The sequence below is a fragment of the Sinohyriopsis cumingii genome, unplaced genomic scaffold (genome assembly GCF_028554795.1).
Source record: "Sinohyriopsis cumingii isolate HCF-2022 unplaced genomic scaffold, ASM2855479v2 utg000127l, whole genome shotgun sequence".
NCBI classification, from domain to species: domain Eukaryota; kingdom Metazoa; phylum Mollusca; class Bivalvia; order Unionida; family Unionidae; genus Sinohyriopsis; species Sinohyriopsis cumingii.
Window position 1 is genome coordinate 6,601,983 of NW_028315871.1, and position 24,764 is coordinate 6,626,746.

At 34.8% G+C, this 24,764-nt stretch overlaps 1 protein-coding gene across 2 annotated transcripts in view; it reads left to right on the top strand.

Annotated features, from left to right (window-relative positions):
- Positions 1-24,764, top strand: part of LOC149774872 (uncharacterized) — a 72,383-nt gene that overhangs the window by 11,436 nt on the left and 36,183 nt on the right. For both annotated transcript variants that reach the window (XM_089944653.1, XM_089944654.1), the window contains exons 2-5: positions 3,324-3,407; positions 6,800-6,920; positions 7,673-7,810; positions 13,135-13,294. In XM_089944653.1, coding sequence (XP_089800779.1) covers positions 3,333-3,407; positions 6,800-6,920; positions 7,673-7,810; positions 13,135-13,294 — 494 coding nt within the window. In that variant the 5' untranslated portion in view covers positions 3,324-3,332. The remainder of the gene's footprint in view (positions 1-3,323; positions 3,408-6,799; positions 6,921-7,672; positions 7,811-13,134; positions 13,295-24,764) is intronic.

A 24,764-nucleotide genomic window follows, 5' to 3' on the forward strand; every position in this document is an offset into this window, starting at 1 on the left:
ATAATAATAAAGAACCACCTCAGAATGCCAGTAATGACAGATCCACTTAAAACTTTATTATGTTGTACACCGTTCTAAACAGTGTTACGGCTGCAGTTATCAAAAGTTGGCTAAAACAAGTTGAGTAGCAGATTGGATGGTTATTATGGTGGATAGTTTACTTGCCTTGGCAGAATATCTGATAAGGATTTTTATGTGGTCTTAATGACTGGACAAATGAGAATTAGTAAAGTACACTTTTTTCATGGGAAGTATCTTTCTTTCATTTCCCAAATGATAATGATGGGATTTTTTGAAGAATGTTTGTGTCATTGTGACTTGATGTTGATCATTGTAAACAGATGTGGTTGTGACAGTAATGAGAGAAGCATTCTCTCAGGAACTGCAAGTTTATGACACTGCATCAAAATGGGGTTTGGGATGACGTAATAACATGAGAGTCCTCTGGTATCTTGAGTATTAAAGTTAGCGAGTGGCAGATAAGTAAAGAGATATACATATTTTCATGATACATTATAAATTTATTTGGTGTTTTTTGCTCTGTATTAAAATGCATTTAATTTCCAGTGTAAACCAGATGATTACAGAAAATGGTCAATAAATAAACTCCATGCTAGATTTCAGGTTTATGCAAAAGATTTGCTTTGATATCATGGTAATACATGCACTGAAAAATATTTATACATTGGCATATACTGGTCTTAATGTTGAGAACTTGATGTACATGTTGCATGAAGTGTACCAGTGTCAATTTTTGTAATTAAATCAGTCTTTCTATTTGTTCAGATTTTATGATAATGCAGCATTGTCAACAGGTAAATTTTACTCGGGTTTGTGGTAAAAGTAAAACTATTAATTAACTTGGAATTTAAAAGGTGGGTCATACATTCAGAAATTATTATCTTATTTCATTGTGTTGCTAGAAACAACCAAATATTCAAAAACAGAAGTATTTCAGAAAGTTGTACAAGCAACACTTGTATTGTCACCACATATGCCACTTAAAAACTAATATTATTATTTCTTCATATGTCTGTTGGTATTTTCCCATTGGTCAAAATTTCTTGATTTAGTGTTATATGTTTCTTAGGAAATTTTGTACTCCTCAGGAATTTTTAATGGTATTAGTTAAAAAACTTAATGTAAATCAGCACCAAAATCAAAGTGCTTGACAAGGAACTCGTCTTAATCCAAATAATTAATGACGTTATTAGCTCTAGCACTAAAAACCATATATTTATTCAAAGTATACATGATAGTAAGTTAGGATGGAAATCTGATGGAAGAACATAGATGACTAACATCAATTTTAGAACCACTTTTATTGACAATAGACCAAAGTATATTTAGAGTGTGTTACATATATTTGGTTTAGTTGTTGTAAGTTTTAAAATCTTTTTACTTTTAATTTCATTACATGTCGAATTCTGTTTACTAGGAATTTGATATTTTCCAGAAAATTCAGTTTTAACTGACTCTTTTCGTAAACACCTAATAATAGAAACACTATTTCTATTTTTTACTTAGTTTCCAACCTTGATTCAGAAATCACTGAGACTAATAAACAACTTTCTATTTTTATTTTTTCTTGGAGTAAAATGATTGGTTTTTATCAAGGTCATACTGGGAGTATGTGATTTTTAGATGTAAACTGACTCTATTTCACAATTCTGGGTTTCCAGAAGTTGAGCAGTATTTAGATACAATAGTGATGTTTAGAGAGCTTTTGGGTTTTTACCTTGAACATTTAGATATTTCTAGTTTGGGCTTTTACCTTGGACACTTGAAAAATGTTTGTTTGTGACCAGTTTGGAGTTGTTTTAATTTTTATTCAAATTATTTGGATTCTTAAAGATTAATTATTTTTACTGGAAACATTTGAATGCTCATACAGAATTCTTGGACAAAGACATTTCATTAAATTTTATTCAGAGATTCAAACACAGGAATATTATTGTTTATGAATCAACAAAGAACTGTAAACAAATCCATAACATAAAGGCTACAGTATATGTCATCATCTTCCATTTTGGATTTTTCATGGGGACTCTTAACCTGATTAGAACATTTCATTACTAGGACTTTTAAAATTTAATTCATGGATTATTCTTGGATTATTTTTGGTTTGATTCTTAAAACCATAAGTTCTTATTTTTTCATTTTTATATTGTTTTTCCAGGAAAATGTTAAAATTTTCAATGCTTGATGTTTTCACTGTTTCTTTTGTTACTGTTTTTTTAGAGCCTAAAACCTAACATAAGAAGTGAATGTTAGTTACAAAAAGAGAGAGATAATTATTTTGACAATATCATAGTGATCAAATACCTAGCAAGCCTATGGGTTTTCTGCCAGCCATACCTGGAAACTTTCCAAGTGACCAAGCCCAGTGATGTCATGGTGATTGCTGTTAGTGCTAGACATAAACCAACTAGTTGTTCTCCATTTTTCCCCCTTCTTTATGACATGACTGGTAGGGGACCATTCATACCAGTACATGTTTTCTGGTCCCCAATCAGTCATGATCTAGACCATCATTTCACATTTAGGAGGCTGATTTAGTCATGTGACTAAGGCCCTTTACTAATTACTACCAAATTACACTATACATGTATTTATAAGGTGGGATGGGCTGTTTATTACAGTGCATATGAAAGTAATGGCTCATCAACAGTAACCAATCAGTTTTACATTTGTAGATGTTTTTGATGCCCATTACTAAATTGATCAGAAAAATTATGTTTACGGCATTTACTCTAATTAGTTTGCAGAATTATAACAAAAGTTATAAGGATGCTGCCAGTCTAATTTAAATATGCTGCAAAATGAAAGTACATTCTGCTGAGTGAAACTGAATTGTAGTATGATCTGAAATTTACTTCCTAGAATTGCTGAAAAATTAAATCCATTACCCAGATAAAGCCTATAAATCCAGTATTATTTTAATTTATTGGGAATTTTCGACATTAAAAATAGAAACTTTTGCTTGACAAATCAGATATGGCATTATGTTTTGTAGATATGGTATTATGTTTTGTAGATATGGTATTGTGTTTTGTGGATATGGTATTATGTTTTGTAGATATGGTATTGTCTTTTGTAGATATGGTATTGTGTTTTGTAGATATGGTATTGTGTTTTGTAGATATGGTGTTATGTTTTGTATATTACATTTTCATGCCATTATAACGGCTTTTAAAATTTGTTGACATTTTTTACATTTTTATTTAGCACTGGAGCTCATACTTATTGCAAACAGAAAATATAGTTTTCTTTTTCTTTTAATAGTTTTTCTGAACTCAAATAAGCATTATTTTTAATTCCAGCTAATGTGAATGACACCTCTGTGGAATGTTCCTTTGAAGACCTTCATCCACTTCCTGTGTGAATTGTTGGTGATATTATGTATTGTAAGTATTCACGCTAAAATAAAAAACATACATTTGGAGGAATTGTAAAGTGGCTGATATATCCTTTTCACATATCAATTTTTCATTGCAAATATGTTAGCAGTTTGAATAGATATAGGTGCAAGAGTCATAGATAGATAAAGAAAAACTTTTTTTGAATCATATTAGATTGACACTTGACCTATAACTGATTTAAAAGTATGATGACACATCTTTAGACTCACTGGGTTAAAGGTCAGATGAGTTTATGGTATGAACCTGCATCTGTCATGCATTGTTCAAAGCAGCTGGGCTTGTTAGTCAATCTTCTTGTAACATCTTATGATTAGTAAGTATTATTGAAGAAACATTTGAATCACATAAGTGATATAGGGGCCCCAAGTGGCAGAGTGGTCTAAAGCGCTCACCATTCCAGATCACTACCAACTCACCTCTGTCTGCGTGGGTTTGAGTCTCAGGCTCGGCTAGTGTGGGTATGTGGGAAAGCCTGTTAGTAGCTTCTCGTGGGTCGGTGGTTCTTCCGTGGGTTTTCCAGGGTTCTTCCTCCACCAGTTATAGTGGCCGCCATGTATAGCCTATCTTGTGCTGAAAAATGGCGTTAAACCCTAGAACAACAACAACAACAGTGATATATATATATATATATATATATATATATATATATATGCCCTAGTTAACTTTTTAAGACACTACAGCACTCTCAGACTTTTGGAACACAGACTTACGATTTTAATCAAAGAGTCTAAAGCCATCATAGACCATATTTGATTCCTATTATTGCTATCCTGTATTTTGGCCTAAACTCTCCAGATTACTGCAGCAAAGTAATTGATTAACACCTTGATGTGTATACATACTAACCTTGATTCCATTACTCAGTCATGAAGTTTTGCAATGGTCACAATTACTTCTGGTACCGGGGCCCCGAGTGGCCGAGTGGTCTAAAGCGTTCTTCGTTACGGATCACTGCCATCTCACCGCTGTCTACGTGGGTTCGAGTCTCGGATTCGGCTAATGTGGGTATGTGAGAAAGCTTGCCAGTAGCTTCTCGTGGGTCGGTGGTTCTTTCCCGGGTTCTTCCTCCACCATTAATACTGGCCGCCATATATAGCCAATCGCGTGCTGAAAAATGGCGTTAAACCCAACAACAACAACAACAACTTCTGGTACCCAATGCACATAAATATTCAAAACAGTATTTTTCCTACCTCTGGTAGAATCACATGTATGTTAAAGTCAAGTGAGCACTAGTTATAGATAATCAAGTCAATCTGTTCCCTATTCATTGGTCACATGCTTCACATTGTACACAAAGATTACAGCTTTTGATAGAAGTATGATAAGTAGATGATCTTCATAACAATTAGGGACATATATGGGGATAGATATTAATAACTGACTAGTCTTTCAACATTTTAAAAATAAATTTCTGCATTCATCAGCATGATCAGAATTTAATCAGATAAATAGATTTAGTTTTCAAGCCCAACAGGTACTTCACTTAGAATACAGGAGAGGCCCAATCTGAAATTATAGTAGCCAATGCACCTGGCACATTTGAACATTGAAGTCATCAGAACTTTTAAATTATTGTTTAAATTTTGGAATATTTTGAAATTAGATGTATTTTAGCAGGCATCTGTTTACTTTGTAGTGTGTGTTACTGTGTAGGCTGTATACATGTGACAAAGCCACATGATACAGTGTGCTATAAATAAAAACACCTTTTACCTAAATCATTCGCTTTGAATAGGCCTGCTGGTAAAATTTAAAGCAGTTTAGCATATATTAAGTTCAACTTACTTTAACCATTTGTGTGAATTTTTGTTATTTATAGATGGATTTAAGAATAAAATCATTTTCGTGTGTGTGTGAAACAAAACCTAATTCACCATCAGGTTTTGTGACCAACTATACCTGACTTCTCTCAACCTCACAATTAACTGGTTTATGTTTAACTATACCTGACTTGTCTCAACCTCACAATTAACTGGTTTGTTTATGTTTGACTATACCTGACTTTTCTCAACCTCACAATTAACTGGTTTATGTTTAACTATACCTGACTTGTCTCAACCTCACAATTAACTGGTTTGTTTATATCTAACTATACCTGACTTGTCTCAACCTCAACTTAACTGGTTTGTTTATGTCTAACTATACCTGACTTCTCTCAACATCACAATTAACTGGTTCATTTATGTCTGTATCACCATCAGGCTGTGTGACCAACTATACCTGACTTGTCTCAACCTCACAATTAACTGGTTTTGTCTATGTCTAACTATACCTGACTTATCTCAACATCACAATTAACTGGTTTGTTTATGTCTAACTATAACAGGCTTGTCTCAACCTCACAGTTAATTGGTTTGTTTATGTTTGTATCACTGAATCCTCTGAATCTGAAAAATAATTTTAAAAATATCATTGTTGTCTTCATCAGCTTTGGAACCTATATCTAATAATAATAATAATGAGGACTTTGTATAGTGCCTAATCTTTAGAAGCTCTAAGCGCTTTTCAACATTAAACAGCTATAACATAAAAAACATATATAATGATAAGATTACAAAAAACAAACACCATGAAAATAAATAATTAAAAAAATATCATTGTTGCCTTCATCAAATTTGGATTCTATATCTGACTTACTGAAGACTTCATATTCACGATGCTAATCAACCCAGCTCTGTAAAATGCTGAACGAAGTCTGCTTCCTCCATTTTGGATAATGGAGAATTGGAGCCAGTTATAAATAGCAGTGTACAGTAAAAATCTTTGATATCAGTCACATGATATGACATAATGGTCATTTACCTCAATGCCTATAGTTTCTTATAGTGGGTTTTCCATAAAGCTGACACTTTGAAAACCAGTCCATATAACCAGTATTTACTGCAGGCATCAAAATGCACATCTGTTTTAAATTGATGATTTCCAAGTGTCCAAATGTGCTTACATGTGAAATGGACCTAGGCATCCAGTATTTCCCTTTACTGTCATTTATGCTTCAGAGACCCCATATTTTTAATTTGACTCTCACTTTTGACAGCAAGGAGATTTTTGACTCTCAGTCTTGCACCCCAAGGGGATACACTGGCATCAAAAGGTGCTTCCACTGGAATATGGTAGAGACATCCAAAAGCGCTCATGCATGGTAAAGTGTTAAAAGCAAATTTCACTTAAGGTTGATGAAGTTTTTACATGCATGTTTGTGTGTTTATATATATATATATATATATATATATATATGACTACTGTAAAATGTTGTAAAAATCTGTAACTTATTGAACTTTTATAATTTTAGGGATTTTCTCAGTAAGGTGGGGGCATATATATTTTACAAATATAAATAAAAATTTAGTTTTGTTTTCTTTTCTTGTAAGTAGATTCTCCCATGTAATACACTTGGCACGTTTCAAACACGGAGATGTGAGTCAGGACTATTTCTCCATGTTAACCCTGAGACACGCACACGTGTTTGCTGTATAACTGTGCCACTCCCAAAAGGTAAAGTTTAGTTCTTTCTGTTAAACATTTGTAGTGTCTAGAACTCTTTTTTATTGTCACTTACTAACTTTGGTGCCTATGTTATATTTTAACAGTTTATTGTTACATTTAGAGTAATGATTCTTAATGATTGAATTCTTCTTAAAGACACTTTAAACTGCCACACTGCAGACATCGTAGTGATATGACTGGAAAATTGTTACAGCTACATTACAAGCAAAGGTACATGTCAGTCTTAGTGATTACAGTTCATATCACAAGAAAACATACACCACAGCCTTCAGTAATTAACATTTCATATTACAAGTATAGGTTTCTGTGATGGTATTTCATAATAAAAGTAAAACTAAATGCTTCAGCGTTTACATTTAATAATAATAATAATAATAATGATAATTATTATTGGACATAGAGTGCTTAATCTTTAGAAGCTCTAAGCAATTTACAATATTTGATAACACAAAAAACATATACAATGACAATATTACAAAAACAAATATTGAAGTTTTCTATAAATTATGCTGAGCTTTCTCAAGGTCAAACAACAGAATTTTACCAAATTGTATCAGAGAAGCCATTGTCAAATACCATCACTTGTACTAAAAAACGAAAAACCTTAAAAAATTTCCTAAAAGACAGTCAACACTATTTGATCAGATGTGACAGCATCTTGAATGCTTTTCAGATTTATACAAATAGTTTTTATCTGCCATCTGTTTTCATAATTCATAATTGGTCTTATATCATATCAGGGTATGAATACATCAGTTGTGAAGAAAATGGGACTCCTGACAGGATAGAAAAATGCCCAGATGGACTTTACCAAGTGGACAACACAACAACTGCATCAGAGGCCAAATGCACCAGTGAAATTGAATGCAATCCAGAAGGTAGGTAAAATTGAATGCTTTTGTCTCTGCCATCCATTTTTTACTGTTCTTTTTTGGAGGCAAAACACCAAATCCATTTAAGATATGTGTATGAAATTTGGTACACATATTTTGCTAGTAATGTGTATGTGCTGTGTATTCTCACGGTTCTTCAGTGCTGTACTGATACACATATAGATAGGGGTGGTAGGGGTGAAATTATTCATCGATATATCAATGCCCAATACTTTTGCCAAACTGATACACATATAGATAGAGGTCATAGGGGTGAAACGATTCATAGATATATCAGTGCCCGATACTTTTGCTGAACTGATACATGTATAGATAGAGGTGGTAGGGGTGAAATTATTCATCGATATATCAATGCCCAATACTTTTGCCGAACTGATACACATATAGATAGAGGTCATAGGGTTGAAACGATTCATAGATATATCAGTGCTCAATACTTTTGCCGTACTGATACATGTATAGATAGAGGTGGTAGGGGTGAAATGATTCATCGATATATCAATGCTCAATACTTTTGCGGAACTGATACACATATAGATAGAGGAGGTGGAAAATCAATACAAAATGATACTTACTGTATGCAAGTTACTTTAAATATTCAGCAGACATGAATAATTATTAGTCCCTTGCCTTATTATTCTATAAATTGAGAATTCATATGAGACAGCTGGCACATGTACAGACACTCATTTTTGTCCACAAAATAGAAAAAAATGCTGACAACACCCACTTGCCTTCTATAAATTGACACAAGGTGACATGTTGTAATCTGTCCCCTCCCATTGCTGATTCCATGCTAGTTATCTTATCCCATCAGCATGTTCAGCCTAAAGGAGACATTCCAAATGAGTTCCAGATGTATAATGAAGTACTTTACTCATCATTTAATAACTGCTTTCACCTGAATAAGTTTCTTTGTTCATTCGTATCATATTGATTTGGGTCATATTTAAAAGCTACACTTCCGGTCATGCAGGGAAATATGGTACTATGAATTTTGATTGGTGATTATTCTTTGTTCCAGTAAAGAAGAAGCACCACTCAGAACTTAATGTAGCTTATTCCCTGCATGATGCACAGGAAGTATTGGCCACGCAACAGAGAAACTTCATGCCAATGGGGTCATTAAAAGATTGTAAAGTATTTAAATTGTACATGGGAAACAAATTTGTTATGTCTCTTTTTATTTTGAGATATTTAATCAGTGACTGAACATGCCAGTTGGATAAATAAAATTAGCACAAAATCTGCTTGGGGTGGGTGGGTAGATTTCAAACTGTACATTTTTGTTAACTTGAATGTGTTTTAAATTTCTTTTAAAAGAATGAAAATGGGTGTTGTCAATAGTTTTCCTGCTTAGGTAAAAACAAAACAAGTTGTTGTGGCTGCAGTAGTCGTTTTGTATGTGGAGGACCATATTTGAATGAAGATACTGTTGCATTAGACAGCTTTGATGCTGATCTGCTTTGAAATATAGTGGCCAGTACTATATATAGAATTTAAAAAAAAAATGAGACTTCTGGAAAACCACCCAGAAAAACTGGACAGTATTTGACAGAAAGCATCCTGGCACAAAGGATTTCAAGTTTGTACAAATGATTCCAATCCTTCATAAGATATTGTCATTACTAAAATATGTAAACTTTTAAATAACTTATAAAAATTACTCAACATAATTTATGCAACATATCAAACCATTCGATATAATTTATTCATCATGTCAAACCACTCAAGAGATACAACTTGTCAAAACCACTCAGTACAATCTAAACAAATTATCAGAAGCACTCAGTAGAACTTAAATAATTTATGAGAACAATTTAAATAACTTGTCAGAACCACTCAGTAGAATTTAAGTAACTTATCAAAACCACTCAGTAGAATTTAAGCAACTTATCAAAACCACTCATTAGAATTTGAACACCTTTTCAAAACCACTTTGTAGAATCTAAGCAATTTGTTAGAACCTATCTTTAGAATTTAAAACCACTCTGTAGAATTTAAACAACTTATAAGAATCACTCAATAGAATTTAAACAACTTGTCAAAACCACTCATTAGAATCTAAACAACTTTAGAACCACTCATTAGTTTACTGATCACACTATTTTTGTCATGCTCAGAGACAACTGTGCAAATATAAGAGCAGTTCTTGTGTAAGACGCAATTTTACTTTCTCGTTCATGAATATTTCTCATCACATATTCTGAAAATAAAATAAAACTGCAACAATCACAACTACAATATGGCTAATCAATTTTTTTTATCTGCTTGTCCAGGACAAGTAGTTCCTAAATTTAAAATCATTTGCCCAGATTCAGTTCGATGTGTTCACATTTTAATCCTTAGTAAAACAAATGCAATAATCTACAATCTATGTAGTTCTTTACAGGACATAATATTTTAGATTCCATCATCAAGGTATCTTTCATGTACTGTTTCTTGCCCTGATATGGTAGCATTGCTTCTTCAGCAAGAACTGAAAATTCTTCTCTTAAGATATTTGTCAGATCAAAGTCTTTTTTCCTGATGCTGTTCTTGTAATTGGCACCAAATTCAACACTGTGTCTGGAGTACATGTAGCATTTCCATGACAGGAAATGGTTTTTCATTATTGGGATATGGTGAAGGATTTAATAAAAACAGTTCTTGTTCTTTAACAAAATATACCAGTTCATTCATATTTAGTTCCAAAAATGGTCTTTCCTAGTAGAATCTTTGTTAGAAATATACCTTCAGGGATTTTTGGCAGTGGTGTTACTGTGTCCAAATCTGCCATGAGACTTTATTGATTTAATCCTTAATTTGTCAGTTACATTGACCATTACACAGCTTAATTATCATTGTCAATTACACCAGCTACATTTCCATTGTTATTTACACTGGCTAAATTTCCATTGACAATTACACTGGCTGAATTTCTATTGACATTTACACTGGCTGAATTTCCATTGACATTTACACTGGCTGAATTTGCATTGACAATTACACTGGCTGAATTTCCATTGACAATTACACTGAATTTCCATTGACAATTACACTGGCTGAATTTCCATTGTTATTTACACTGGCAGAATTTCCATTGACATTTACACTGGCTGAATTTCCATTGACAATTACACCAGCTAAATTTCCATTGTTATGTACACTGGCTAAATTTCCATTGACATTTACACTTGCTGAATTTCCATTGACATTTACACTGGCTGAATTTCCATTGACAATTACACCAGCTAAATTTCCATTGACATTTACACTGGCTGAATTTCCATTGACATTTACACTGGCTGAATTTTCAACTTCATGTAAAACTTTTTTCTTCAGAGGCAATAAATTCAAGCACTGGATAATTATCAACCCAATGTGGCTGAACATTTTTTTCTGTCTTTTAGTTTATCGTATTTGCCATTTTTTGCTGCTACAGTGTCTGGCTTTTTTCTCTTTGGCAGCCATTTGCTTTTTTTCCTTCAGTGTCATGTGAAATTTTTTCTGTAAATCTTCCTTTTGAACTTGCTTATAAAAAATAATTTAGTAAACTTATTTTATCCGAATAGTAAAGATCACTTCATTTTTAATAAGTGAACGTCATACATTTTGTCATTTAATTGTAAATACAGACAGATCCTTAATCAGTGTAATTGCTGCCTGTCAAGTACAATACCATGTGTAGAAGTTGATCATATGGTTAATCTTTTAAAAGAATTCAAGACTCGCTACCATCATTTAATAAGCTCATAAAGAAAACTTGCATTTAATATTCAGTAAAGTGCCTTCCATTAATTTAATTGGATTGACTCATTGGATTGAGATCAAAGGGTGATCTGCTCATGAGTATCTGGGATTTTGTGAGCACAGTGCAACAAGGTCATTTAAAACTGCAAATTAATCATGCCTGATTTATTTTGTTTTGATTGGCCAATAATTTGGTTTCTTGGCCCAGCATGCAGTCAAAGAGTAATGGAACATGCACTTGAAGAGTAATGGAACATGCACACATTCAACAGATATCAATTATCACTTACAGTAGGTGTGATAGATGGTAATGAATACATCGAGAGAGGGAGATTCAGGTATTCATTATCCATAGAAGTAGATTCAATCATTCATTATGCCAAGAGAAATATTCAGGCATTCATTATGCCCAGAGGTAGAGTTAGGCATTCATTATGCCAAGAGAAATATTCAATCATTCATTATGCCAAGAGGAAGATTCAGGCATTCATTATGGCCAGAGGTAGAGTTAGGCATGCACTATGTTGAAAGTTAGATACAAAACATTCACTGTGCCCAGAGGGCTTGAACAGCCAATTAAAGTTAGATAAAATAATTAAAACATGAGCATTAGATTTTGCCTGACTTGTTTATAATTGGTATTTAAAAAAGGTGACCCTGACAAGTGCTTTGGAAAATATTACTCTGGAATTGTATCAGCCCTGTACAACAACAACAACAACAATTACTACTACTACTATAATAACAACAATACATTGTAGTAGTGTCCTTGCAATTGTGTACATGCTTTCACCCTCCACAAGCTGCTGGTAACTAAGTAGATCCAAATCAAAATTCGCCAAGTGTTATTCGAGTGATAGGGCTTTGAAGTGAGTAACCTGGCAACACTATGCTTTCTCTAAGAACTCTGCCAAGAAAACAGCAGATAACTTTGATATGTATTCTGAAACAACTTCAGGCATTGAACCTTGCTTTGTCAAAGAGTTTGATACAGGCCTGTGCAGCATTGAACCTTGCTTTGTCAAAGAGTTTGATACAAGACTGTGCAGCATTGGACCTTGCTTTGTCAAAGAGTTTGATACAGGCCTGTGCAGCATTGAACCTTGCTTTGTCAAGGAGTTTGATACAGGCCTGTGCAGCATTGAACCTTGCTTTGTCAAAGAGTTTGATATAGGCCTGTGCAGCATTGAACCTTGCTTTGTCAAAGAGTTTGATACAGGCCTGTGCAGCATTGAACCTTGCTTTGTCAAAGATACAAACCTATGCTTTATTGATCCCTGCTTCATCAGTGAGTTTAGATACAAGCCTGTCTCATGTGTCATAGTCTTTCAGAATCTCCTAATGATTAGTCTTAATGGCAGTTTGAAGAAACCTTGTATATCACCTTGTGGTGGTGGTATTGTTTCTTGTACTTCATTTTACAAGGAAATAATGTTAATTTCATTCAAATCTTACATTATCAATGGCTATAAAACACTTGTTTTCTAATGAAGGTTTCGTTCATATGGAAATTGCTCTTGTTAGGTACATGCATTGTGAGTTTCTATTTTCAGACAAAAATTGTTATTATTTTCCAGAAAACTTGAAGATCTCAAACTGTGATGCACAGGGGCACTGTATCTTCACTTGTGTTTGTAACTACAATAAGGGATATTGTGGAGAAAACTTTTATGACTGCCAGTCATTCCCTGCCGACTGCCCAAAGAGATGGGTACAAAATGACTGCTCTTGTAAATGGTAAGAATAGGTTAACATTTTTAAAGACAGAAGAGTTAGACTTAATGTCATCTAGCTTAGTGAGCATATTTGCGCAATGGTGCCACCGCATGTACTTTGAAGGTTTGAACTTGCACTGAATGAAGTGCATCCCCTGGAATTGAATCATAGGCACTACTGCACTGAACTTAAATATCTCCAAAATACAGGAATGAAGTTTCAGGAAAAATGCTTTGAAAATTATTGTAATATGCTAATATTATGGAGTGAAAGGCTTTGACTTGTCAAAATACTGGTATAGCCACTATACAAAATTTCTTAAGCCAAGCGATTTTCAGGGGTTTAATGATTAACTGTCCTGGATTGTTGTTGGAAAACAAAAGATAATCCACCAATTAAAAACAAAGGTGATGCTGAAACAACAAACTTTCCAATGTGTGGAAAATTATGAATTTGTTCAGCCAAAACTCAAAACTAAAATATATCAATGGTGATCATAGTTGATCAGTATTCAGAATTTTAGCCTTTATTGTTGTCATTCTTTCATGAACATGTAACATTATTTTAATGTATGCTGGTTATGTGCCTTGTGCAGTTAAACATATGTACCTTTTGTAGGATTGCTTATGTCATTGAAAAAGAGTAACTTGTGAGCACATGGATCAATGTAAATGAAACAGCTATGTACACCTAGCTGAAATGTGATCTGCAAGAATGTGATTTCGGTAGAAATAATGAATAAAGCAAAATTTGCATCTAATATTTTTGGGGAATAAACAAGGATTTAAGGGCTGCAAGCACGATTTGCGCTCTGTACTGTACATTATTGTTCAGTCTGGTCACATGGGTAAATTTGAACTGGCCTGTAATTTATGAAGTCTTCATTTACCTTATTTAATTTCATGTTGGAGAACTCAGACTGTGCACAGGCAAAATAACGAAAACAATCATAGTTGTTTATAACGGTTTATTGGTGTGGTTAGTGAAACCTCTTGCCACTGCTGTGTGACCTGTGTCAATCTTGCCATAAAAAGTGGTATTTTTTGTTTACATGCGTACCAGTCTTGGGACATGAAAAGAAAGATTTTTTCATACCCAAAGATTTACAGCCATTATGATATTAAGAAAACTATTTAAAATTTTCAAGTTGAGATCTTTGCTCATGGATAAGCTGCATCCATATACCATGAGGCTCCATGTCCATATACCATGAGGCACCATGTCCATATGCCATGAGGCACCATGTCCTTATGATGTGAGGCACCATGTCCTTATACTGTGAGGCACCATGTCCTTATACTGTGAGGCTCCATGTCCATATACTGTGAGGCTCCTTGTCCATATACTGTGAGGCTCCATGTCCATATACTTTGAGGCACCATGTCCATGTACTATGAGGCACCATGTCCATATGCCATGAGGCACCATGTCCAAATGCCATTAGGCACCATGTCCTTATACTGTGAGGCACCATGTCCATATACCATGAGGCACCATGTCCATATTCCATGAAGCACCATGTCCATATACTGTGAGGCACCATGTCCATATACTATGAGGCACAATGATCATATACTATGAGGTACCATGTCCATATACTATGCGGCTCCATGTCCATATACTATGAGGTACCATGTCAATATACCATGAGGCACCATGTACATGTACTGTGAAGCATCATGTCCATATACCATGAGGCACCATGTCCATATACTGTCAGGCTCCATGTCCATATACTGTGAGGCACCATGATCATATACTATGAGGTACCATGTCCATATACTATGAGGTACCATGTCAGTATACCATGAGGCACCATGTGCATGTACTATGAAGCTGCATGTCCATTTGCCATGAGTCACCATGTCCATATACTATGAGGCACCATGTCCATATACTATGAGGCTCCATGTCCATATGCCATGAGGCACCATGTCCATATACTATGAGGCACCATGTCCATATACCATGAGGCACCATGTCCATATGCCATGAGGCACCATGTCCATATGCCATGAGGTACCATGTCCATACACTATGAGGCATCATGTCCATATGCTGTGAGGCATCATGTCCATATACTATGAGGCTCCATGTCCATATGCCATGAGGTACCATGCCCATATACTATGAGGTACCATGTCCATATACTGTGAGGATCCATTTCCATATACTATGAGACACCATGTCCATATACTTAGAGGCACCATGTCCAAATGCTATGAGGTACCATGTCCATATACTATGAGGTTCCATGTCTATACTATGAGGCACCATGTCCATATACTTAGAGGCACCATGTCCATATACTATGAGGCTGCATGTCCATATACTATGAGGCTCCATGTCCATATACTATGAGGCACCATATCCATATATGATGAGGCACCATGTCCATATATGATGAGGTACCATGTACATGTACTATGAGGCACCATGTACATGTACTATGAGGCTCCATATACCATGAGGCACCATGTCCATATACTGTGAGGTACATAGAAATGATGGTCCCGTGCTACTGACAGTGTTCCACACAGACATGCAATGTCTGAGGAGGACAATTCCCACAGTGAGTGTAGTGATAACCGTCATGGTTTAGCCTACTCCGCTCCCACAGTGGAAAATAGGCTGAGTTTAGTTTTAAATGGCTGTTGAGGAATATATCGGATGTTGCTGTTTTCTGAATGCTCACCACTATCAACAACAAACCAAGTTTACATGGTGAAGGCTTCAGTAGACAAGGATGAACATCCCTCCTTCTGTCAAATGATACAGTTGGCAAAGAAAATTGAAGTTTCAGACCATCAGTGTTCTGGCATTTCTTTGGTTTTCTTTTCTTAAAGTTAGTCACTAGCAACATTTTCACCATGCTGGTGTCAATCATATTTGGAGATATTTACCATAATGTGCTTCTGAAAGTAGATAAAAACATTACCCTTATAAATATGATGTTCCTACTGTTTACACGGTGGATAAGAATGTTTTCCATTCTGCCTCTGCATGATTGAGTAACATCTTCTGTATTCGATCTCGTGTTACTAGCCCTTTTTTAACTTTACAAGAAAAACAGACAAAGAATGCATCTTTTGGATCACATTACTATTTGACTGTACTGGAACTGCCTCTCCAGCTTGCTTTTCCATTTGCCAGTGCAACAAATACATGTCTGTATTTATTTGATTCTTCTTGGCATCCTTCTCATATTCTCAGCTTGGTCAGCAAATACATTGCTATACCTATTTGATTGGCTGCCTTCTCATGTGTCCTTTGTAGATATTCCTGCTGACTTAGTGGCATCCCATTTCTGATCAACTTAGTCAGCAAGTTATGATGACAACCAAAGTAGCACTATTCCTGTCTCACTAGTGCAATGAACATTAGCTCATGGCATGAATCTCCTTGGAAAGGCCCCAGTCAGAAGTTATAGTATGAAAGAATGCCTGTTTATACAGTTGGGGAGTCTACCTTTTGCCATGCTTAGCCATGGCAAGTGGGGGTCTGGAAGAGTTACCTCATCACATCAGCCTTATAGAAAGGAAGTCTATAGTCTTTTAATTTTGGGAGAGAACCAACTTTATGGGAGAGTAGTCCTTATTAAGTTGGATAACTTGGAGGTGATGGCCTGACTCCATCAATGGGAGAGGGGGATGAAATCATGTAATACTTTCATTCTGGTTTGGAGGTTCCTGACCTGGTGCTTCCAGCTAAAGATTACCACAGACGAGACACATTCCCAACAGGCTGACTTGCTGTCAAGAAGAGGCCAGACCCTTCTCAGTGAGTGGTCTGTTCATTGGTCAGTCTTTCATTGGATCTGTGCACTTTAGTAGTCCTCTTTAGTGACATGGCGGAATCACAAACTACTTGTCTTCCTGGTCATGGACCCAGAAGCCTTGGCTGTGGATGCACTATCAGTCAGTTGGAGGGTTGATCCCTGTCTAACCCCACCTTGGTTTTGATACAAAAATAATGCAAAAACTGAGGGTAAAAACTGCAAAATAATTCTGACAGCTCTGGGTGAATGATCTGCTTTAGAAATTAGCTCCTACATTCCCAGGAAAATCCTAGCATGGTTGAACCTGCTTGAACATCTGCAATCTCAAGTGTTTCATCCTTGCCTAGACAGGCATCTTGCCTGGCTGTTGTTGGGAGATCCTTGTGAGGAAAGGAATTTCATCTTCAGCTGTGGATATAATCTCATTAACTAGAAGGTTTTCAAGTTTGAAAAGTTTTGACGAAAAGTGCTGTTTTTGGAGATTGAAGTGTCAACATTGAGTACCACAGTCCTGCAGTTGGTTGAATTTTTTCTTCTGTCATTTGAAGAGCAAGATTCAGCTCCAGTTACTAACATAGGCTCCATGGTGAACAATACTTTTCATGCTTCATGGCACAGGAGAATTCGGTCATGAATGTTAGCTAGTTTTGACTATATTAGACCAAATCACACACCCAGCTTGTATGGAGTAAGTGAGGTGCATCTCCTTTCAGTGGATCCAGATCTCTAGTTCAGATTAGATGGTTCATTGGTCCTACTGACATTACTGGGCATTGTAGCTAAAAAGTTGCCATCAGAAGGCAATCTAAGACTTGTCATACAATCTTTCTCTTCATTAAAATGTCCACAATGCAAAACCCTGTCTGTGCTTTCAAGTATCACATGAAGGTCACAGCAAAATGTTGTGGGATACAATCTCTTTAGCATTTAAGGGTGGGAAAGATAATTTAACACCTCAAGCCCTGACATCATGGCTAAAGTAGATGATACACTCTATGTATTCTGATCGCTGTGTATACTAAAGTTTGAAATGATCAGATATTCTGCATGAAGATGAGCTTTATGTAATTTCTTCAAGTCTCACATTCAAACATAATAACTGTATCTGTGACAAAATAGAAGTCATTAGCTGGCATGCATAGTCAGTCATCTTGCATTTATATCTGTGATCAAGCTTCTTGAAAACAAGCGTTAAATCTGGATGTGCAATGACTGTGGCCCAGATGACCACCAGGTCCAGTTGATGTCAGTACAACCAACTGACATGAGTGGGTTTAGCACTTTTGATGGATTCACCTCAAAAATTTTTTTTGTTGACAAGGAGAATTATTTTCTTTGTTATCTGTACAATCAATATGGGCTACATGACCATCATTTGTATTATTGTCATGAAAGAAGCACTGGTTAACCTTTATATAGGAATTCCAATCATTCTTCACTTATGGGGTGCATATCATGGAGAAAGGATGCTCTGCATTTCTCCTCCTATTCATTTAATATGAATGCGATAGGGAAATTTATTCAAAGGAGAAACCAGTTTGTTTTGTTAATTATATTTCTTCAAGAACATCTACCAGATCACATTACAGTAAACCCCTTCCACTACACCTCCTTGTATATGTGAGCATTGTAATTGGTGTATCACTCAGTTGAAAACTGGTAGATGTCCAATTGATGGATAGCCTCTAGGCTGTACTATGGGGAAGTAATGAGTACGAGTTTTTCACTTGTCTACATGGTATAGAGATGGGAAAGATGAAATCTTTTAGTCTTTTCAGGAAAGCTGTATTCAGGAGGTATTGGAATTTATTTTCCAAATGTTAATGTGATCAAGCAAGTATCCTCTGAGGAACATAATTCACTCAGAAATTAGCATTGTAATTTATCATAAGCAATAAGAAGTTAGTTTACTCAACATTTTGATACAAGTTTGTATCCTGATAGGTTAAATTCAGAGGCAAAGGTTTCTTCTTATTTTCTAGATCCACCAGTAGTTTAGGTATACAAAGACGGATTCCATTTAGTGAGTTGAAGGTTCAGGTTTTTTCTTATTTTCTAGATCCACCAGTAGTTTAGGCATACACAAATTAGTGAGTTGAAGGGTTTATTTCAAGTGATATGGTAGTCCTAATCAATCAAGTTTTAAAATTGGCATATATATTAATGTTAATCAAGTTTCAACACCTGCAGTTACAGATTTTGAATCAGATGATGAGGAGGCATGTTAACACTATAGAATGATGATATCCATGTGTTGGATATTTATCATTTGATTCTCATGTAGGCTCCACTGCTTGCCTAGACAACAAAAAGTTTTAAGTTTGTTCCCGTATGCCTGCTAGAAGTACATTTGAAAGAAGTTATCATTTATTCCATGAAAATGAGGGAGCAAAGTAAGATCCAAAAATGTTATGATACTAGTATCAGAGGAACTGAGAAGACATGAGGCTTTTCTTGTTTGTAAACAGAGCCAAGTACATTCATGTGTGGACAATGAATGTATTGTTGTTGTTATAGGGTTTAATGTCATATTTCAGCACATGATAGGCTATACATGGCGGCCAGTATTAATGGTGGAGGAAGAACCCGGGAAAAGCCCCGGAAAGAACTACCAAATCACAAGAAGCTACTGGCACGTGAATGTATTGAGAGGTACCACTCTAAAATCTGGAATTATAGGATGTTGTTTAAATTCAGAATTTAAATGTAAGTAATGGATTTGTTTGGTGGCGTTCAAAAACAACAAAGTTCACTGTAAAATATATTGTATAATGGGAAATTGCTTTATGTGAATCTGGAAATATATCAATAGCAAGCAACTTTGCAAGTTGTTTTTTATTATTTTATTGTAATCAATCAATGACTATCGAAATAAAGAAACTAATGCAACCATTAATTAATGTCGCTTTATATAGTCAACTATAATGGTGTGGGAGTATTCAGCCTAGCAACCAGTCTTAGTAGTCATGATAATGCTATAATATAAAGCCTAGCCACCAATCTCAGTAGCTATGATAATGCTCTTGTATTCAGCCTAGCAACCAGTCAGTAGCCATGATGCTGTAGTATTCAGCCTAGCAACCAGTCTCAGTAGCCATGATAATGCTGTAATATTCAGCCTAGCAACCAATCTCAGTATACACAATGATGCTGTAGTATTCAACCAAGGAACCAGTCTCTGTAGCCATGATAGTGCTGTAGTATTCAGTCTAGCAATCAGCTTATAAAACATTAAGCAAACTGGAAACAAATGTACCATATTTCATGTATTTTTTCATACCCTTTAATTTTTCATACACAATTCATTTATCAGAATAATAATTATTTAAATGTATTTAAAAAATTTGTACACTTTGTATTTTTCGAAAAAATCCATTACATTATCGGGCATAAAATTTCTGCTAAGAAGATTTGCATTTGCATAAAAGATTGTTGGTGGGAAAATACAATGATCGATGCATAAGCATGGGCACCCGCAGCATAGGTCAAGGGGGGGGGTCACATGCCCCCCCCCCCGAAATCATACTGCAAATAATATATATATATATATATATATATATATATATATATATATATATATATATATATTCTGACAAGTTTAATCATGCAAATGAAGCTGAAAATATATCAGAAGATTTAGTTCAAAATGCTTAGTAAGTATCAGCTTTAATTTCAGACTGCTTACTATGCTAACTCTTCTGGCTGTGACTGACTCCCCTCCCCCCCCCCCCCCCCCCCCCCCCGCCACTTGCAAAAAGTTCTGATCTCCTTCCCCCCCCCCCCCCCCCCCCCCCCGCAAAAAAATCCTGTGCGCACTCTTGTGCACAAGCATTCTTATTGTTATTAAAATATCTACTGGTATTTATTAACAAATTGACAAAGGACTTCACAGACCATACCTTTAAATATTATCGTTAATTAGTTCTTATTAAGTCCATCACTGTAACAAAACATCACTTGCATTTTAAAACAAGTTTGGAAGCCATTTGATGTTTTCTTATCCAAGAAAAATTACATCTCAGTACATGCTCAAGTGAAGACCACAGACCATTGGTCAACTAGTCTCTTATTGTTTCATTATAGTCATACAAACATAAAACGTAAAAACTTTGTCATTTTCCATCCTAAATTTGAAAGTCATGGATTCTGTTAAATTGATTCATAGATATACATATACTATCTCTTAAGTGCTTGTTCTGTTTTGACTTGAATATGATTAATGTTTTATTGCAAATCTATTCTACGATATACCCCACTATTATCTATCTTATTGGCAAGTTCAAATAACAAGTAATACATATGATTGCTTGTCCTTATAACATATGCTGTGTGAACAATGGCTTCAATAGCACACTGACAGAACAGGTCAAATCAGTGAGGCTGCCAGTAGGGAAATGAGGCTCTCTTTAGAGAGCCTCATTTCCCTACTGGCAGCCTCACTGATTTGACCTGTTCTGTCCATTCTTGCCCTCAATTTGGTTTCAACTGGATAACCAAAGCACTATGTTTAATTACTGAGTAAATAACACTGTATAGGCATGTGGTTGTTGTGACAATGTCCATCATAATTAATATGATAATGAATTGTTGATTTAGCGGTGTTTATTGATGATGGAATATAGTAGGGTCATATTACATGAGGATTATCACAATCAAGTAACTGAAAATTAGTCTTTTTTTCCTCATAGCAAAAGCTACAAATAAAAACCAGCCCGAATAAATACAGTCTTGTACACTGACAAAATTTTGTTCCATCTTTCTTTCTCTCTCACACACACACTCGTGAATGCACATGTGTTTATGTGCATTAACTAAAACATGATTACAAGATCTTTGTTTTTTTTATTGCAATTTGATAATGGGATTATTGTTGCAGTTAATTTCTTGACAATGTGGACTCATATCGTTGCATACAATTTACCAATAAATAATACCCATAACTAATACGTGTTCAAACAATCTTAATCATTTTGTCAACATTGCACAACATAACAGTTACATATGCTCTAAATGCAGACAAGCTTACACACTGAGACATAATCCCCCCCTCTCTCTCTCTCTCTCTCTCAACAAAAATCTTTTGAGTGCTTTTCTTTTTATTGTAATTAGATTCTTGAGTTGAGGGCAGAATGAGACAGCAAATGTACTTTGTATATTTGTACCGTTAGGTTGTTTTCTTTGCTAGGTGTCTTCAGACGATTGTTACACAGCTGTTAAGAATGGGCTGAGACATCAATAGATTTAATTTATTTTCTTCATCCTTTGAAGTCTTTAAAATTCTTCTGGAATTCATGTATTCTTTTGCTCTTTTTTTGGGGTTTCTGTGCAGTTTATTTCCATTGTTAGACTTATTACCTTTGTACTGACAAATGCATGGCATTAAAAGTTCAACCCTGTCATATAATGGTGCTTGTTGTGCATAGAACTGGTACAACTTGATTCAATAAATGAATGTGTGTGTGTGTGTGTGTGTGTATGTGTATGTGTGTGTGTGTGTGCGTGATATGTTGGGAGAATGAAACACCAGTCAAACTTATGCACATAGTAATGTGAATTAAACAATTTTTTAAATTGATAGTGTTTACACATTTAATTTTGTCCAAATAATGTTTGGGAAGGAAATAAAGATGTCATACTTTGTTTAAAAATAAAAAGGAAAAGCCACCTAACAAGCATGTATTTAATCCAAATTGATGCAATTTATAGAGACTGAGATGCCAGTCTGCTGATTTGCCTTTAGTGCTAAAGGCATTTTCCGCAGTCTGTGTACTGTATGCAATACAGTGGTTGGCATGAAACAATTACAACAGTGGCTTTTATAATTAGAGTCACCGTCTGATTGTACAAATACATTCTGGCAGTATGCAAATCAAGTTCAGTTGTTTTTGATGTCACGTTTCCAGTTTGCGAATAATCAAAATTTCTAAAATAAACTTATTAACATTTTTAATATTTTGATCACTATCATTATGTATCTAGAAGTATGCTAAAATGGCTGTACGAGGAATAGTTTCTTCATTATTTCAATTTTGACATCTTTTTAGCCCAGTTTAAATTTGAGAGTACCTGAGGTAATTTCACTTTAAATATTTCAGTAACTGAGGTGCAGTTAGAAATTCTGGTACAGGAGGGTATTAGTTCGTATACATTTTAGACTGGCTCCGGTCCACTTTGATTAGTACCCCACCACTGGTTGTATGAACCATGTACCTGGCACTATTATTATTTAGCTGAGGATGATTTAATTCCTTTATACCTGACAAATTTCAAACCAGTCTTTGTTTCATCTGTACAGGATTCTTTTAATTGTGCTATTTTTAGTAGATGGAGCAGCCTAATACATGGTAAGGTACATGGTTGTGATGCTGATGCTTGTGCAGGTAAAAATAAAAGTAAGTTAACTTCATACAGTGTGCAACATCCAGGATGGCAACTGTTATAAAATGTAAACTAAAAGTAAGAGGATGATACTAATGATGAAAAAGTCCCCTAGCACTATTTTATAATTAACATTTAAAAATAATGTGTAGGCATTATTATTATTATTATTATTATTATTATTATTTTTATTGTTATTATTATCAATGTTGTAAATACAATTATATTAATATTTCCTTAATATAAATGTAATTTTCTGATACCATATAAATCATTATTATTAAAATTATTTATTTCAGAATCAGATCTTGTTTTTTCTATCAATAATAACAATAATAAAGCAATGTTTTGTTCAGATGACATTTTGGAATGTGTGGCATATAATGGAAAAAAATGATAAAGTTCACATTCTACTTGAATTACATTGTTATGATTCAGAAAATTTTGTCACTATTGTTTTTTTGGTACATTTCATTTTAATTTTACTGGTTATAGCAGCTGCTGTTGCATACAGAATAAATGAACCGATTTTTATTTTTTACATGCATGCACATCCACATCACTATCATCACCATATAATGTACATTAGGCTGCTCCATGTGCTAGCAGTAGCATATTACTACCATTGCACTTGCATCAATGATTATGTTTTTCCAAATGAAAAATGTATTGCTAATGAATCATTGTATGGTTGAAATTTGTAAGGATTAAAGGGACTAAATAATCCTCAGCTAGATTGTAACTGTGTCAGGTAAGTATTTTTGAAAACTGGATGTTGGGTACAGTTTATTCCTCAGGTAGATTGTAACTGTGTCAGGTAAGTATTTTTGAAAACTGGATGTTGGGTACAGTTTATTCCTCAGGTAGATTGTAACTGTGTCGGGTAAGTATTTTTGAAAACTGGCCCTGACATAGACTTTAGTTTGATTTTAACACCTTAGTAGAAATGATAAACGGGTATTGACAGTGATTTTTTTGTACTTTTCATTTGTTCGTCAGGTTAAGGGGAACCAGAATTTTTCTTACTGGGCTTGAGGGGAACTAGCATTTTTCTTAGTGTGTATGAGAAGAACTAATCTTTGTCTTAGTGTGTATGAGAAGAACTAGCCTTTTTCTTAGTGTGTATGAGAAGAACTAGCCTTTTTCTTAGTGTGTATGAGGGAAAGCAGTATATTTCTTATTGTGTATGAGGGAAGGCAGTATTTTGCTTATGAGGGGAACCAGTATTTTTCTTAATGTGTGCAAGAAGAACTGGTATTTACACAGGAACCAGTATTTTTCGGTGACTACATTATCATGAAAATTATACTTCACTAACTAAATATAGAATATAAT